The sequence below is a fragment of the Nelumbo nucifera genome, chromosome 2, assembly GCF_055504915.1.
Source record: "Nelumbo nucifera cultivar China Antique chromosome 2, China Antique-T2T, whole genome shotgun sequence".
Lineage (NCBI taxonomy): Eukaryota > Viridiplantae > Streptophyta > Magnoliopsida > Proteales > Nelumbonaceae > Nelumbo > Nelumbo nucifera.
Genome location: NC_142650.1, coordinates 88,750,800 through 88,768,975, shown reverse-complemented (window position 1 = coordinate 88,768,975; position 18,176 = coordinate 88,750,800). Strand labels below are relative to the sequence as shown.

The 18,176-nt window shown below is 42.9% G+C and overlaps 1 protein-coding gene across 3 annotated transcripts; it reads right to left on the bottom strand.

Moving 5' to 3' along the window:
• Positions 1-453: 453 nt before the first annotated feature.
• On the bottom strand, positions 454-9,471 carry LOC104606045 (protein NRT1/ PTR FAMILY 5.4-like). Of its 3 annotated transcripts, none has more exons than XM_088897117.1 (5): positions 9,370-9,471; positions 9,185-9,265; positions 8,859-9,010; positions 8,213-8,760; positions 454-1,680 (listed from the first exon to the last, which is right to left on the bottom strand). In XM_088897117.1, the coding sequence occupies exons 1-5, from the start codon at positions 9,389-9,391 to the stop codon at positions 858-860; spliced, it is 1,626 nt and encodes a 541-aa protein (XP_088753243.1). In that variant the 5' UTR covers positions 9,392-9,471; the 3' UTR covers positions 454-857. The 3 variants fall into 3 exon arrangements, with proteins under 3 accessions (XP_088753243.1, XP_088753244.1, XP_010269378.1); XM_010271076.3 differs by having other exon boundaries at positions 459-1,680; positions 8,859-9,076; positions 9,370-9,469; XM_088897118.1 differs by lacking the exon at positions 9,370-9,471 and having other exon boundaries at positions 456-1,680; positions 9,185-9,333.
• Between the last annotated feature and the right edge of the window lie 8,705 nt (positions 9,472-18,176).

Sequence of the window (18,176 nt, the reverse complement as noted above, 5' to 3'; positions counted from 1 at the left end):
AGTTAAAAACTGTTAAATGAATCGTTGATCAATTTAACAGTTTTTGGCTGAGGACCGGGTTTGAAGTAAAACAGAACCGGTTGCTTAAATGATTTTTAATCCAAATGATCTGACCGTCTGGATCAAAGGTGATTCGAAAACATTGCTCATTGGGCACTGCTTTAGGGGCTTGGCATGTTTTATAACCATCTGTGAATGGTTTTGAAACAGAAAATATCATAACTTCCTTCTCCATGTCAAAGCCTCTCGGTTCTGTCCATGTCACAGTAAATGAAAAGATTATTATATATAATGTAATAAATGATCAAAATATTTTATTTAAAATCTTACTAATAAATCGATACCATGATTTAGAATACCTTATCATATAGGTGATTACATTGGCTCTTTACAGATAGCACCTGCACGCGCCCCACAAGCATATCCCAACCGTGCATAGGAACATCTACCAATGAGACCATGTGGTTTCAACTTTCAACCACACAAATGTGGGGTTCCACTAGATTCAAACACACCATACCTCATACACACAAAGTTCAAACTATTGCATCCTATCATGCCAATTGTACAATATATATTGGTTTTTGAACCCATTCAAACACTATTTACTAGGAATTTGGGATTTCTTTATGTTTAAACATTAGAACCCATCTTAATGTTTCCATCTGTAAAATACAGGACTGAACAAATTTAAAAGATAAAAAGGTTATCCCCCTTTGGAAACATGTACACAAATACACACCACACTAATAAGAACCCCTCTTCTACAAACTAAGCTAGCTACTCTTCTGGATGACTGGTTCAGCCTGAAATTCACAGAGATTACTCAAGAAAGCCTCTATGGAGAATCACCACCACTAATTAATTTTCTTGTAAACAAAGAATTTAGCAATACCCATATAAATGCCAAGCCACAGAGTGCTCAGACCTGCAAGTAACCAGTAATAGTAGTCAAGGTGTGCCTTATTAAGATTGTTACCCAACCATTCATCTCCATACTTTGAGCTGATTGCCTGCACAATGGATATAAGAAAGCTGCTCAGTAAGCTCCCAACACCAAACATGCTAAGGAAAGCCGCAGAACCGATGCTTCGCATATCGTCTGGCATCTGATCATAGAAGAGTTCTGTCAATCCAATAGCTGCAAACACATCAGAAACTCCCCAAATTATGTACTGTGGAAGCAGCCACCAAATGCTCATAGGGAGAGTTATCTTTGGCTGTTCAAGAAGACCATGCTCTTCACTGATGTGAATTCTTCTGGCCTCTACTAGACCTGCTACAACCATGCCAACAATTGAGAGAAACAAGCCAATTCCAATCCTCTGGAGCATTGTCACACCAGATGGGATGCCAGTGAGCTTTCTTGCAATGGGGACAAGAGCTCGATCATATATGGGCACAGACAAGATAATTGTTAGAGTGATGGACACTTGAAGTGATGCAGGAGGTACATGAAACTTTGAACCTATCCTTCTGTCCATTGTCCTACCTTGCTTTGTGAAGAAGGTGTTGATTTGGGCGTATACAACTGCGAACATCAAGCCACTGAACCAAATGGGAACCAAACGCAGGAGAAGCTTCACTTCCTCAACTTGGGTCACTGTGCAGAGCCTCCAGTTGTTTCTGCCGTTGCTTGACAAATCAACATCGTCTATGATCGTTGCTTTGTCTAAAAACCTGTTTTTTTCATGTTCATAAGACAATGAATAAGCTGGTTTACATGTGTTTTGATTGGGCAAGAAATAAAGGACTAAAGGCTGTGTTTGGTTGCAGTGCAAATTTATTTGCATTTGCGTAGTACAAGTGCATGGGAGTGCAAATGTAAAAAATATAATTTCTTGTTTAATTTTATTTTGCATTTTACTTTATTCTGCTTCATGTATTAATTTACTTCATTTCAAACAAAATTAGTTAAAATTTGAAACAAAAATAGTTCAGAATTTACACTCAAATCATTTGCACTGCCATGGTTTTCCATAAGTGCAACCAAACACAGCCAAAAGGGTTGGAATAGAATAGATGGCTACATAATATGTACCCAAAAATCTGATTCATTTTGATCCTAACCCAACAATGAAAATAGTTGGTTTTTAAATTGGGTAAGATCTAAGTTGGGCCTTGGATCTATATCGGGCTTCTTGATGATGCATAGAAAAGCACACATGGGCTGGTGATTTGAGTTTGTCATCCATCTCAAGAGGATCCTTTGGTTAGATCATGTCAATGGTCCAGGTCTGTCGACAGTGTAGAACCAACCCCACATCCAGCCCAACAAGCCCTACCTCCACAACCGGATTTCCTGCCCACTACTTTCTACCCACGCCATGAATTACAGCCACACACATTCATCTTGTATTGTGAGATGTGCGGCTGCAGTGTATTGTGGGTAGAGTTTGAGTAGAGAGCCCCCATGTACACAGAATACTGAACATCTATAGGAATTGTTTGTGAGATGTGCTTGCTTTCTATTCTGTGTACGGGACCGTGAACACATCTTGTATTGTGAGATGTGCTAACCAGGTGTACACGACTTTTTATCATCAATCACACTAAGGGGGCATTCTTTTTTTGGATTTTGAGAGGGGAAAGTCAATAAGACTTTGATTCCCATTGATCAAGAATCTCATATTCTTTTTTTTTTTATTTATGTAAGGACCAGAAAAACTTATCGGGATAAGTGATACCCATCTCCTAGGTGGATAAATAATTTTCCCACCTAGGAGGAAAGTTGCCAACACTTGAATGAGAAAAAATGCCCTTTTTAATAATGGATTTTTTTATGACTAAAACGGTTATTGCCTTATTTACACAAAAAATAAAAGAACATATGTAAATGCACTTACTCAGGTAAGTGTTTTTTAAGAAAAACTTACCTAAATAATTGCATTTACTCGGATAAGTAACTTATCGAAAAGCGAACAGAGCCTAAACGGTAAATCCTTAGGTTGCGTTTGATTGTAGTATAAATAAATTTGCATTGGTGCAAAACAATGGATGTACAAATGATTTGGGTGCAAATTTTAATTCATTTATGTTTCAAATTTCACCTTACTTTATATGATTGCGTAAGATGTGGAACAGAATGAAGTAAAACCCGAAACAAAATTAAACTAAAATTTGTATTCTTTTTATTTGCACTCTCATGCATTTGTACTAGTGCAAATAAAATTGCAATCAATTTGAAAGGCATAAAAATACAAATATGTAAAGTATAAAACCTTGTATTTTGTATGAATTTGTACTGTACATATTTGTATTTATACTCTTTCCAAACTGAGCCTTAATTTCAAACCGATTATTTATGTGAAATGTCCACCAGGATACCAATTACTTATGTGAAATGTCCACCAGGATAAGATTCTTATAATTGACCATTTTATCTTCACAGGGGACTTACAGAGTAAATGCTAGTGAATTTTCATCTCTTCTAAGATATAATGTTTCTTCTCTGAAAGGTAACGTTTGAAAATATTAATGATTTTAAGGAGATGAATGAATCCATTGAGTATGCTTTCTCCAACCCCAATTTGGTTTATTAATTTGGGGCTCTAATTAAGGGCGTCAATGGACCAGCTTGGATTGGACCCCATCCAGTCCAAAATCAATTTGGACGGATTGAATGGACCACCAAGATATATTGGATTCGACCAGTCCGGTCCAGAATATTTATTAAATTGGATTGAACCTGATCCGTCTGTAACAAATTTATATTGGATTGGGTTGGATTAAGTCAATATCTGGTCTATTAATATAAGATAAGAATATGTGCCAATAGACCAAGTTTGAATTGAAATCAATATAAATCAAAATGATTTTGAACAGATTGGATGGTCCAAACATTGAATTTGACCAATCGAAATTGGTCCAAAACATTCATTGAATTGGATTGAATCTGATCCATTTATAATGGATTCACATTGGGCTGGATCGGATTGAACCAAATCCAATCCAATTGACACCCCTAGCTCTAATGAGTGATGTTAGAACTTAGTTCTATTTTCCTTTGTTATTATATATAAACAATTGATAGAACAAGTTCAAATAACTGTTCATCTTGGAGCTAGCTTTCAGGCTTTGTAGCATTATTACAGTAGGAACTTTGCAATTTTGTAGTGGTTTCTCTAATAAAATTTTGTTCCTACCTTTTAAAAAATATTCTCCTATTTTTAGGCTATTTTAATAAAATTTTATTTCCTTAATTATATAGGTTCTATCGCACAAAAAATGGTTGAAATGCTTTCCCTATTTATCACCATAAAAAGGAATTGCTCCTCCCAATTGTTTTCAAAACCCTTAGTTTCAGTCATGGGAGAGGTAGGTTTAGGTAGTATATGGAAATATTTGTTTAGTCTTTATTTGTTTGTGTTGCAATTTCATTTGCACTAGTGCAAATGAATTGAAAGTGCAATCGAGAAGAATGTAAATTCTAGTCTACTGCTTTGGCTTTCATATTACTTTACTTGTCTCCATTTGAAAGGAGTACAAATACAAATATGTAGAGCGCAAAACCTTGAATTTTGTAGCCTTTGGTTTTATTTGTGTTGCAAAGAAAGAAAACATGAAAAAAGTCTAAACAAAAATAAATCAAAATTTACATTCAAACTATTTGCACTCCTAGCTTATACACCATTGTGAAAGAAATTGCACTGCAAACATACCAAACTCAACGCTCAGTTTGGAAAGAGTACAAATGCAAATACAGAGTGCAAAACCTTATATTTTGTATATATTTGCACTGTACATATTTGCATTTATACTCTTTCCAAACTGAGCCTAAAGAGTTCTTCCAAATGCATCATAATTTGGAGCTATGATGCCAAAAATGCATGCAATCTATTAAGACATGATGGATGAAAATGAAAATTTAGGTTGCATTTGATACCATTGTTGGTTTGTATGTATGAGATGTGTTGGATTATCAATACAAATTGGTGAAAGATGTGTTTCCACATCACATATGAGAACCATTTCAACTAGAATTATTAAATTCACCCATAGAACTTTCTGCAAACGTACTCATGCATTTTAAGGTATGCTTGTTTTAACTAGAGAGTCTCAAAAGTTGTATACTATTTTGTTTTGATCAACTCAATGTGTTTTAGGCAGAAACAACAATGGTACCAAATCAAGGTTCAAAGTATTGACACATATCTGTCCGTATCGGCCAATACGTATCATTTCAGAAACTCCCCGATAAGAGGGTGTACCAGGGTTCTGACCTATTCAAGGGGTAGAAGAGCCTTAAATTTCCCCTGAACCAATTTTGAAAAAAATAAAAAAAAGTAAATAAAACAATACTGATATAGCCTAATATGTTCCTACCGATGTATTGAGCGTATCGATATTTTGAACCTTGTACCAATCACAACCTTAATAATAGAACCATTCAAGTTTTTGTCATCCAATCTCCCCTATCAATTAGTGTGGTTTAGGTTGTAAAGAAAAAATGACTCTTGTTTTATATAAACCATGGTTTTCAAAATCGGATCAGACCGAAAAAACCGAGAACCGGTCAGCTGACTAGATCTGTTTTACCCAAAAATCGTTATTTTTGCCAAAAATGTTGATTTGGTCAGCAAACTACTGGCCCAGGCGGTCAAACCATTCAACGGTTTTGGAAATTTTTTATTTTATTTTTTGTCAAAACAAACTATCCGTTTGATTCAAACAGTCAGACCATTCGACCCAAGAACCAGACCCCTGACTGGTTCATTGTCCGTTTTGGTTTTAAAAACCTTGATATACACCAATTACACAATTTTACAATAAACAATTTCATTTATACCATGTAGAGAGAGGTGATCATATATAATATATTATATGATATTTGGGCTTATTTTTTATGACCTGCATAGAACACCCAAACTAAATATACAGTTTGTATAATGTATAGAATATAGATATATACATATATGTAGAAGTTGTCTTGCCACCTAAATTTGATGATGCAAATGAAAATAAAGCTTATGTCAAAATTTGACAAGAAAGACATGGTCGACACTCGACCAAGTGGTCAAACCAATATCTGAACTGTGTTCCATGCCACTGACATAGTCCCAGATGAGCTTTTAATCGGTGTTGTCAAGGATCAAACCGATTGGTTGAACCAGTAAATAATGACCCAGTTGGTTTTCTGGGTCCCGGCTAACAGACTGATTAATCTGTTAAAACTATGATATAGTGAGCTATTCAGGGTTCTTTTCTTTTCGCTCCGAGTCTAACAACATTGGTTTTAACAATTTTAAGACTTCACTTTTGCTACAACGTGCTTTTAGCCTTGTGAATCATCGACAGCCTTTACAGCCTTACATTGAAAACACCTCTCTGAGATATTCACAATGCAAGGCTAGAATGGTTGTTCAAATGGGCTTTGCACTGGCTGAATCCGATTGGGACATGTGTGGAGTGTATTTTGTGGGGGAGTCCGTTCAAATTCAGCTACAACAATCAAAAACCATAATTTCATAAGGACCAGATCTATTCCTCGCAAAACATGCCTCATACTAACCTCCTCACAGCATGTCCTGGTCGTATACCAAAAATATCTCACTGAAGAGATATTCTTAATACATGATAGAATGTGATTGTGAGGATGATGTGATCTGTGAGGAACATATCCCAATTCATTTTCATAATATTCACGGGCCGGGTTAGGTCGGTTTATTGGGGTTTTCCCAACCGACTTGACCTGGCCAGGTTACCTGAGATAAAAACCGAAACCGACCCAGTGTTAAGCAAAACCAACCTGGTCGGTTTGAGTCGGGTTGGGTCAATTTCGGTTTTGCACTTATACAAAAAGGACATAAAAGCCTAGAAAGAAATATCTATTCTAAAAACTGAAAACTGAAGACTGAAGTTTTTAAGATATTTTCTGGAAATATATTTAAAAAGTTAGAATTAGAATAGAAGACAAAAGTTATCACGAAAATAGAAAGTCAAACTGTTTTATAAAAAGAAAGCTGAAATTTGTATATTTCAAGAAACTTTTTAAATTCTAATAAAAAAGGACACCTAATTCTAATTGTAATTGCCTAATTGGTTGCCTATTTAGTGTAAAAGACTATAGAAACTAGAATAGAGACAACTTAGTTAAATAAGAACTAGAAGACTAGGTTAGGTTGTAATTAGGAATTAGGATAGATGCGACTTAGTTGAGTAGGAACCAAGTCGGTTTGATTCGGGTCGGTTTCGATTTTCACACAAGAAAACCAAAACCGACCCAAATCATCAGTACTTATGAAAACCCGGCCAACTCGGGTTGAATCAGTCCGGGTTGGTCAGGTTGGGCCTTCTTACGAAGAGCCCTACATAATACTTGGGTGGTTTCCATTGCCATTTATCGGAAAGATTTTATAAGAATGTTTCAATGAAAATTGGGACAAATGTCTGTTGTTACTTTATGATGCCAAATAACCCGGACGGTCGAACCGTTGAGTAATCAATCACGAATGAATACATTATTGTATTGTACTTGTACACATAAATTAAGGGCCTCAGGTGTAGGTGTACAGAACACTATGGTGTGTTATGTGCTTAAACTTGGGTAGAGAACATGAATCATGTTGGAACGTATTGAAATGGTCTTTTTAGTTGAAAGGAGATCTGGAGGCGAACAGTAAACTCATGAGATGTTTCATGTGTGTTGCAATGTTACGTGGATAGATGTGGGCAGAGTTCTTGTGTGAGGAAGGAGATCCGAACTCGGACGAAGGACCTTGGTTGCACGGTTTTAGCGCAGGGCTGCTTCGATTCAAAGTGGAAGGCCATGATTTTTGGACCGAAATAGCGAGCCGAATGGCCTGATTGAACCGTGAAGTCAAGGTCGCGCCACGATGTAAGGGCTAGGCATCGGTTTCATTTCAATGTAAGTTTCACTTTTTCTAGGACGTATCACAGCCTTTGATCTATTGTGGTGGCCCCACCTGAACGTCATTCACCGAATTCAAGGTGGGGCCACAACGATACATCGAAGGCTGCGGTTTCATGGTTTCAACTCTTGAAAAGCCTGCTGACAACCCTGCAGAGCTGGCCACCTTTTCGACCGCTGTCCTAAAAGCTCCAAAAGCTGAATACGAGGACCTCCCTAAGGACGATAGCTCATGCTGGCTGCTGGGTTGCAGTCAGACCATCCATCACGAACAAGTACAACAACGAACTGTTCTAGCCTTGTTAGGGTTAAGAGTTAAGACAGGCGGCATTTGTTTATTACCTGAACTGATTCGTAGGAGCAAGACTCCGGCTGCTCTTGGGCTGAGCGTCCATGCCTGAACCAACGTCCCCTTCCTCAATATTATTCACGACTCCTTGCCCTTGGCCGTCCTTCCAGCCTGCAGACAAACGCCATTTCCGGCCAGCTGCGACGAACACCTGCGCCACTCGAGTTAAAGGACTACCATTTGGTTCTTGCCGCTGGTAAGTTCTCCGCCCGAGGAGAAACAAGGCAAGCGCGATAGCCATTGCCACAGTTGTGATTCCATACCCAACAGCCCATCCCACATTGTCCTGCACGTAAGGTACCACCAGCGTCGCTGCCATGGAACCACCACTCATCCCAAAGTACCACCAGTTGAAGAACGAACTCTTGGCTTTCTTCTCCTCCGGTCCATCCTCACTGAACTGATCAGCCCCGAACGTCTGTACACACGGCTTGTGCCCTCCTTCCCCCACTGAGACGATGTAGAGAGACAAGAAAAACAGTTGGCGTCGAAACTGTGTTGCGATCTCCACTGAAACTGATAAAGTTAACATAAGCAGCCCCTGCATGTGGTCAGATCAACCACAAATAGAGTACTCCATGATCAAGATCAAGTCTGAAATATATGATGAGAAGAATTTGCAGAGCTCGACCAACCCACCATTAGATAGATGATGGATGAGAAGAAGATCGTTCTAAGACGACCCAAGAAGGAATCAGCGATCACAGCCCCAAGCAAAGGGAGAAGAGTTGATATTCCGACCCAGATGTTGACGTTCTTGGCAGATGTGGCAGTGGCTTCGCCGAGGACATCTGTGAGATACGTGATGAGGTTCCCCAGCATGCCATAGAAAGCGAATCGTTCAGCAATTTCGACGCCTGATGTAAGAAATATCAAGAAAAGAAAACATATATAGAAGGTTCGAACTTTGAACAGACCCAGCTCACCAGCTGATGAAAAATTACGGTCCAAATAGTGAGACTTACCGATGATATATATTGCCGATCTCCATCCTCCATTAGAAGATTCTTGTTGCAGAGAAAGCTCCATAGGTTGAGGCTCCATGTCTGCGTAGTGGTAAAGATTAAAACAAACAAAATGTAGAGAGAGGTAATAATGGAGGAAACAATCTAACACCAAATCGTATTTAAAGTGAGCCCGAGTCACCTACTGATGAAACCCTCTTGTTGCATGAGACATGGAAAGGACTGATTCTCCACGTGTATTTGGCATGCATTGGACTTCCATTTCCATTACTTCTCACACAGTAAGAGAGGGTTGAGGACTGAGAGAGGCCTCAATATATTGAGTCCTTATTTAATGACAGCGCTTCAATAAATAAGACTGAACCAGGGGTCAGACCAGGAATTCAACTTGAATCTTACATATTTGCATCTTTGATAATCAATTTGTTCTTGGATTGTTGTTCCATTTACTAATGCTTAGTTCTTATGATTTATGATAAAATTGGATACTAAATAGAAATGGGTCGACATCCAATCAATTGAACCATGGTTGGACCTGGGTTCATCTGGTTCTCAAAACAGTTGTTTAAATATTAATAAAGGCTCTTGCAGAGCAGACAACCCCATGTATCTCAGCTCCCATCAAGAGTTTTGTGTCCCCTATCTGAACCGTTGGATAGGCATCTCTAATCTTGGGGATTGACTGAATCTATCAAGACTTTGATGATGTCAGACATAGCTCATGTGAAGTTGTGAACCAAAATAGAAGATTCCAGGCTTTCCAGCTGGCTATGGATACAGGGCCCCACAATCCAATTTGTGATGTCTAATCAATCCCATCAAAGCTCTAATTTTGGATCTTGAAAAAGTCCAATTTTTTGGTTTCTACCAATTAACCTTGCAAGAACGACTTCAAGCTATATAAGCGCCCTCTTAAGTGGTGTTCTATCAAAGCTCCTCTTTAGCTTTTTATTGTTTTTTTTTATTTTTTTTTATTTTTAAAGGTTTACATTGTGCGTATGGATCCACCATCCCATGTGCAAAAAGTAGCATTTAGTTCAGGGAATGGTAGTTTTATCTCTTGTTACGGTGAATGTCACATCCCTGGGAAAGGCAACTCTTCTTACAAATAGATATCCACGTATGCATGTACAGTAACCTAAGTTATATGCATGTAGGGCCCAACTATCAGGCTGATATGGCATGTCCCAACAACCCCTGGTTCCCATATAAAGTTTTGGATTCACTCCAACAAGAGATTTTGCATTTTAATCATCTACAAGGGTATTAGTATAGTCAGTTTTCTATTAAATTATAAGTTTTTAGCTTTTTTTTGTTTTGTAAGCTTAATTTGGAAGGAATATAAATATAAATATGTAGAGTATTTATACTCTTTCTAAATTGTAGGAAAAGGTTTGATGTAACGATGATGATGATTTTTTTTTTTTTCTATTTAAAAGACAGAGAAATAAAACTATTGAAGTTTAACTTATCGGTTATTTTTTTTTCTTTATAGAACCAGAAAGGGGCTACACAGAATGGGGGTAGCATGTCCCCAGAAATCAAAGTAACAAATAACATTTAAAGGCCTAGGAATGGAGTTAGTAAAAACTTTGGTGGAGCGCATATAGTTAGCTAATCAGTTCACAGCAATATTTCCTTCTCTATAAATGTGCTGATACTTTACTTTTCCTTCAAATCCCTAGATCAAAGCTCTACAATCTTCAATAATTGGAAACACTCTCCATGGGGGATGGAAATTCTTTTCAAATAATCGATTACAAGCTTCAAATCTTCTTGATGATAATATAATTATTAAGAAAATTAAAACTAAGATTGTAAGCCTCCCAAACAGCCTAAGTACATTAATTGTAGACTTACCTAGTTTGTACACCTTGAGTATTGTTGAGTAGCTTCAAGACATCATTGATTTTTTTATAGCATTACATATTATAAACTTATCACAGAACGGAGAGCCTACAATCATGCAGATTTGATCCCGCACCTCCATATTTGGAGGGATATTGAGTGATCATACATATCAGCTATTAGGTCATCTTCCCAAGACATCATTGAATAAGTTTGTAAATTTCTAGTATTTTTTATTGAATTCTCTGATTGCTCATGTCATTTATTGTAAGTCGCTCATGCATCACTTAGGGAGGTGAATTAATTCTTTTGCACCATCGTCCTGAGACCCCTCACTGCTTTACTCCGACGGCCTTTTGCTGCACCATCTATATATGCATCTTGATCCATCCTTCTGGTGGTGGAACCATATTGATGACCTACGCGCACCCTCATGCCTTGATCAGAGATCAACATTAGTTGTTCAACAACCCCTAAAATCCTCTTTTAACGACTCTTAATCTAATTTGCAGGTTATGAGTAAATTTCTTTCATTTCTTATCCCCAAATTATTCAGAGAATGTTAGCTGGTTTGCTCCAGCATATGCACGGATCGGTAGATATGGATCCAATTCCAGTAGGAGTGGCAAGGGAGGAGCCAAGTACGGCACGGCTCGGCCTGCAGCCCGGCTTGACATGGCCTATATATATATTATTTATATATATTTATATATATAATATTATATAAATATAATTATATAATAATATTGATGAAAGATGATTTGACCCGACCTATGAAATGACGATACGTGGACGCCGATTCAGCGTAAGCGACAGCTCAGCATCGTGTTCCGATACGGTTAAGTGATAGGCCCATAAAGCAGCCCGCTACGTGGTAGCGAGGTAAAGGAGGGGCTCGCCACAATGCAAGCTCCGAGTTCCCCGAGCTACCTCAAGGGATATTCCGAGGCAAACTTTAACTTGCAATCTAAGAAAGCCAGCTCGCCCGAGCTCCCGAACAAGGCAAATCATCCGAGGACCAATTCTACTAAGGGTACTTCTGAAGTATTCAAAGCTCGTTGCAGAGTAGCTCGCGAATGGGCCACACAAGCTTTCCTCAGGAAGCTTCTAGTTAATAAGCCGTACCTGTCAGACTGGGCCACGACCCTAACTGACGGCGCAGTCCCTGTCCTTTCGACAGTCTGCGCCCACGTCTCTCAGTAGGCGGGGGCGTGCCTGTCACTTTGGAGACGTGTCACTCGCCCAAGTAAGGAGAACGTCCCAACGGCCACCTGCGCACCCCTGGCAGGTAACGGGTGTGGCAGGGACCCAATGGCGGTTATGCCCGATCTCGCAAGAGCGCTCCTATAAAAGCCCCCCAGGGCAGAAGAGAAAGACTCTCTTGAGACCTCTAATCTCTGGAATATAGTGATAAAGCGCGACCTCCACTCTTAGCTTTCATTTCTCTCTTTACTCCCCATACACAGTACTAACTTAAGCATCGGAGTATTCCCATCGGGCAAATCCCCGGGAATCCTTCTTTTCATCTTCTCAGGTGCCGTTCGTTGCCAGCAAGGAGCCAGTCAGCCGCCAGGTAGGAGTGCCCGGATCGCGCCACATCATTTGGCGCCGTCTGTGGGAAAACGCTTCAAAAGGCCTTCCCCTTTAAATTCTCAGTTACTTCTTCTTCCTTGAAAACAACTCAGCACTCATGGCTTCCTCTAGCAACATCGGACGAAGCATGGAAATGGGTAACTCTAGGGAGCAACCCTAGTCTCCTACTGTCTATATCGGTCAGTTCACTGTCCCCCATTCCCCGCTACAGTCGAAACAACGTTCACCAAGCCCTCGGTCGTGCCCCCAGCGGCCAGCCCGAACCAGCTGGAGGACCTGATGCAGTGCATGAAGGCCATGTAGGCCTAAATGCAACAGTTCCAACAACTTCAGCTCTATCAACGGCACGTGCTGCACCAGGTCTCCCAGTACCAGTATCAGCAGCAGTTTCCCCAGCTGCCCCAACCCCAGCTTCAACAGCCTCAACTCCAGCATCAGCACCTGGCCCCGCAGCAAGCCAAATCTCGCCGCCAGAGCGAGCACTCCGGCCGAGGAGAAGCCCCCCAAAATCTCCCAAAAAACCAGGCCTCCCCCCTCGGCAGACGAGAGAGACCGGCTACCCCGATCTCGCCGTGGGTGGACAGGTCGGGAGGACCCCGGCTCGGCAGGTCAACGTTGCCTCGACAGTCGAAGTTCTGAACCCCAACCCTTGAAAATCGGTTTGAGATCCTGGCAGCAGACTTTAAGCAAGCCCCTTCTGTCCGCAGCCATCACCAGCAGACCGGGCTGCTCTCGGCGCAAACCATTCTGGATAGCGCGGAGGTGAGCAACACTAACGCCGAGCCCACCAAGAAGCAGAGACGCCGCTGCCGAGCTCGTCGATCTGTCACCCGCGATTTGCCCGAGATCATGGGCAAAGAAGAAGTAGGCTCGGCCGAAGCCAAGGCTCCCCTCCTCTCGGTTCCGTCCCCCTGTCCTCCGAACTCTTGGCAGTCCCAATGCCCAAGGATTTCAAGCTTCCCCCTCATGACAAGTATGGCAGGTCGTTCGACCCGAATGATCACAGATGCACCTGGCGCGAGCCAGTGAGTCATGCATGTGCGTGGCCTTCTCCACTACCTTCAGGGGAGTAGCACGCACGTGGTATTGAAACTTGGCACCCGGGTCAATAAGAAGTTGGGCGCAGTTCGCACAAGCCTTCACGTCCCACTTTGTCACCAGCAAACGGTGCCCGCGGACTGAAGAAAGCATCTTCAATGTAGCCCAAAGAGAGGGAGAGTCCATCCGAAGTTATATCAAGCGGTTCAATGACGCTTGTATGTAGATACCGCGCTTGGACCCCGTCGTACGCCTAACAGCGGCCAAGAAGGGTGTAAAGCACAAAGAGTTCAAGTGGCACATGGTCGTCAACCAACCCGCGACCATAACCGAGTTTCTAAAGCTTGCGGATAAGTTCATAGCCACTGAAGAGGAGATCAACCAGAAGGGTGAGGGCGCACCCGAAAAAAGAAAGAGAGAAGGGGAACCTCCCAGTCAAGAGGACACCCGAAGAAAAAAGAAAATAGTCCGGGGTGCAAAGCCGGGTTAGTTGTTTCGAGCTCCTGCACCATACTGGGCAGACTACACTCCACTGAACGCGAAGCGGGCCAAAATTCTGTTGGCAATCAAGGATGCCCCGTACGTGAAGTGGCCGCCCCATCTGAGGGGGAATCCTAATGAAAGAAATAAGAGTTTGTATTGCAGTTTTCACAAGGACCATGGTCACAGTACCGAGAGTTGTAAAAGCTTCCGCGACGAGATAGAGGAGCTCATCCGTCGTGGATATTTGAGAAACTTTGTACAAAATAATAATAATAATAATAGTAATAGAACAAGTCGGCAAGGGGAGCACAGTAAAGACGCCCCCGAGTCCAGCAGCAAGCCGGCCGAACAACCGCAGAGGCAACCTCCAGAGGAGAGGCCAGTTCGGGGGACCATTCACATGATAATGGGAGGTTCAATCGTTGCGGGTTGCACTTCGGCGCCAGCTCGGATGACAGATCGTGAGGTCACCCGGGAGGAGCAGAACCCCCCGAAGCGGCCGAGAATGAAAGAGCTAATTTTCTTCATAGAAGACGATGTGCGAGGGGTCCATTACCCCCATGACGACGCGCTCGTAATAAAGCTGAGAATCAACGACTTTGAGGTTAGGCGTATACTCGTTGACTCGGGTAGCTCGGCCAACATACTCTTCAAAGCTGCATTTGACCAGCTCCAGTTGTAGAGAAGCGACCTGAAGCTCGCAGACACTCCTTTGGTAGGCTTCAGTGGAGAAGAAGTCTGGCCCCTTGGAAAAATAACAATACTTGTAGAGATTGGCACATGGCTTTGTGTGGTCAGGTTCGAACACAATTTCCTAGTGGTAGCGACCCCCTCTCCCTACAACGCCATAGTAGGTCGACCCATCACCCATTTCCTACGGGCGGTGGTCTCCACCTACCACTTGGATATGAAGTTCCCAACAGATTTCGGTGTGGCGGTAGTGCGGGGCGACCAGCTCGAGTCCCGCAAGTGCTATGTTGCCGCCCTAAAGGGGAAAACCAAGGTGGCCGATAATCTTGAACTGGAACGACCCACGGACTAAGGCGAAGAACGAGCCGCGCCAACAGAAGAAACAGTCGTGGTCCTGACCTCAACAGCAGACCCAGCTCGGACGCTCCAGATCGGCGCTTCCGTCCAGGAGCCCATACGATCCGAATTGGTAAGTTTTTTACTTCAAAACTTAGATATTTTTGCATGGTCCGCGGCAGAAATGCCCGGTATAGGCCCCGAACTCATAACTCACAAAGTTGAACACTAATCCTGTAGTTAGGCCCGTTAGACAGAAGAAACGCAACCTAGCCCCGGAATGGTGGAAAGTGGTTGACGAGGAAGTCGAGAAGCTCCTCGCAGTGGACTTCATAAGAGAAGTCCAATACCCGGCAAGTGGCGCATGTGCGTCGACTACACCGACCTGAACTGGGCTTGCCCGAAAGACTGCTTCCCACTCTCCCGAATTGACCGTTTGGTGGACGCGACCTCAGGGCATGAGTTGCTAAGTTTCTTGGATGCCTATTCGGGCTATAACCAGATCAAGATGGACCCGGCAGACGAAGAAAAGACTGCCTTCTTCACGGAGTTCGGCCTATACTGCTACAAGGTTATGCCCTTTGGGTTGAAAAACGCCAGGGCAACCTTTCAAAGGCTTGTAAATAAATTATTTGCGCCGTTAATCGGCAGAAAAGTAGAATGCTATGTGGACGACATGGTTGTCAAAACTCAATTCTCACATGAATTAATACAAGACTTGCATTCTGTTTTTGAAATTTTGCGTAAGTTTAATATGAGATTAAATCCAAACAAGTGTGCGTTCGGTGTAACCTCGGGTAAGTTCCTAGGATACATCGTTAACCAGCGCGGCATTGAAGCCAACTCGGATAAGGTTAAGGCCATCTTGGACATGAAACCACCCCGGAAACCGAAGGAAGTTCAGAGGTTGAATGGCCACATAGCCGCCCTAAGCCGTTTCATGTTTTAGTCGGCGGGCCGCTGTTTGCCGTTCTTTAAGGCAATAGAGAGCAAAGGGTTTGAATGGACCCAAGATTGCCAGATCGCGTTCGACGAGCTCAAGGAATACCTTACTAGCGTGCCGACCCTAACCCGGCTTGATGAGGGTGATGTTTTAGAACTCTATCTCTCGGTAGGCGACGAGGTGATCAGTTCGGTACTAATAAAGGAAGTAGATCGGGTCCAACGACCCATCTATTATGTTAGTAAAGTATTGCAGGGAGCAGAAACAAGATACTCGGAGATGGAAAAGCTAAAATACGCATTGATAATTGTAGCTCGGAAGCTCTGCCCGTACTTCCAAGCTCATACTGTTATCGTCCTTACGGACAAACCTCTGAGGCAAGTATTGCTTAAGCCCAAGGTCTCCGGTCGGTTGATGAAGTGGGCCATTGAGCTCAACGAGTACGACCTCCAGTACAAGCCACAAACTGCCATTAAGGCCCAAGCCTTAGCAGATTTCATAGCCGAATGCACATTCAACTCCGAGGTTCTCAGGCCGGTTGAGCCCGAACCCCGCGAAGTAGTAGCCAGTGTGGCACCTCTCTTAGCTCGGCCAACCGCGAGTTGGGATGAGGAGCCCTAGATCCTTCACGTAGATGGCTCCTCGAACCAACAGGGCAGCGGTGCCAGAATAGTTTTGCATGGCCCAAGCGGCATGAAATTGGAGTACGCGCTACGCTTCGAGTTCGAGGCGTCTAACAATGAAGCAAAGTACGAGGCGTTGATAGCCGGACTAGCCTTAGCCAGAGATGTAAAAGCCAAGTACATTCATTATCTGCAGCGACTCCCAGCTCGTGGTCAACCAGGTCACGGGCGAGTATGAAGCTCGCGAGCCGTCCATGGTCGCCTATTTAGCCAAAGTCAGAGAGGCCCTGCGCAACTTCCAGTCACACTTTATCAGACAGATCCCTAGGTCGGAGAACGTCGAGGCCGATGCCCTGTCCAAGTTAGCCAGCACTAGCGACATCACCACGAGAACCGTGTACATAGAGGACCTGTCTCGGCCTAGCATTCTCGTGGGGGGGGGGCAGAGGAGGTTGCTCCCGTCGTTCAAGCAGAGCCGAGCTGGATTGACCCACTCATGATCTTCTTGTTACACGGGACCCTCCCTGCAGAGTGCAATGCAGCCAGAAGGGTGCAACGTCAAGCAGCTAAATACGTCATGATAGACGAGCGGCTATACAGGAGATCCTACACGCTCCCCTACCTACGTTGCTTGCGACCTACCGAAGCTGAACTCGTACTCCGCGACACTCATGAAGGTCTGTGCGGCAGACACTTGGGGGGTAGGGCCCTCGCCCAGAAAGCGCTTCGACAAGGGTATTACTGGCCAACGATGAAGGCAGATGCCATTGAACTCGTTAGAAAATGTGATAAATGCCAGAGACACGCCAATGTTCACCACCAACCCGCTGTCGACCTCAAATACCTCACCAGTCCGTGGCCTTTTGCACAGTGGGGCATTGATCTACTTAGGCCATTCCCACCAGCAACGGGTGGAAGAAAGTTCTTAGTGGTAGCAATGGACTATTTTACCAAGTGGGTAGAAGCCGAACCCCTCGTAGTAATAACAGCCCGAAACGTCCAAAACTTCTTTTGGAAGAACATCGTATGCTGCTTCGGATTACCTCGGGTATTGATCTCCGACAACAGCAAATAGTTCGAGGACATCAAATTTCAAGACTGGTGCTGAGACATAGGGATTCAACAGAACTTTACTTTAGTCGTGCACCCTTAGGCAAATGGTTAGGCAAAAGTCACGAACAGAGCCATCCTCCGCGGAATAAAGGCACGGCTAGATCGAGCTAAAGGATTGTGGGCAGATGAACTACCCAGTGTTCTATGGGCCTACTGGACCACGGAGAAAACCGCCATGGGAGAAACACCTTTCAATCTCACCTACGGCACCAAAGCAGTGATCCCGCAGAGATCGAAGTACATACGTTGCGCCTAGAAGCATACAGTGATCAAACAAACGAAGATGAGCTACGCACCAACCTCGACCTACTCGACGAAGTAAGGG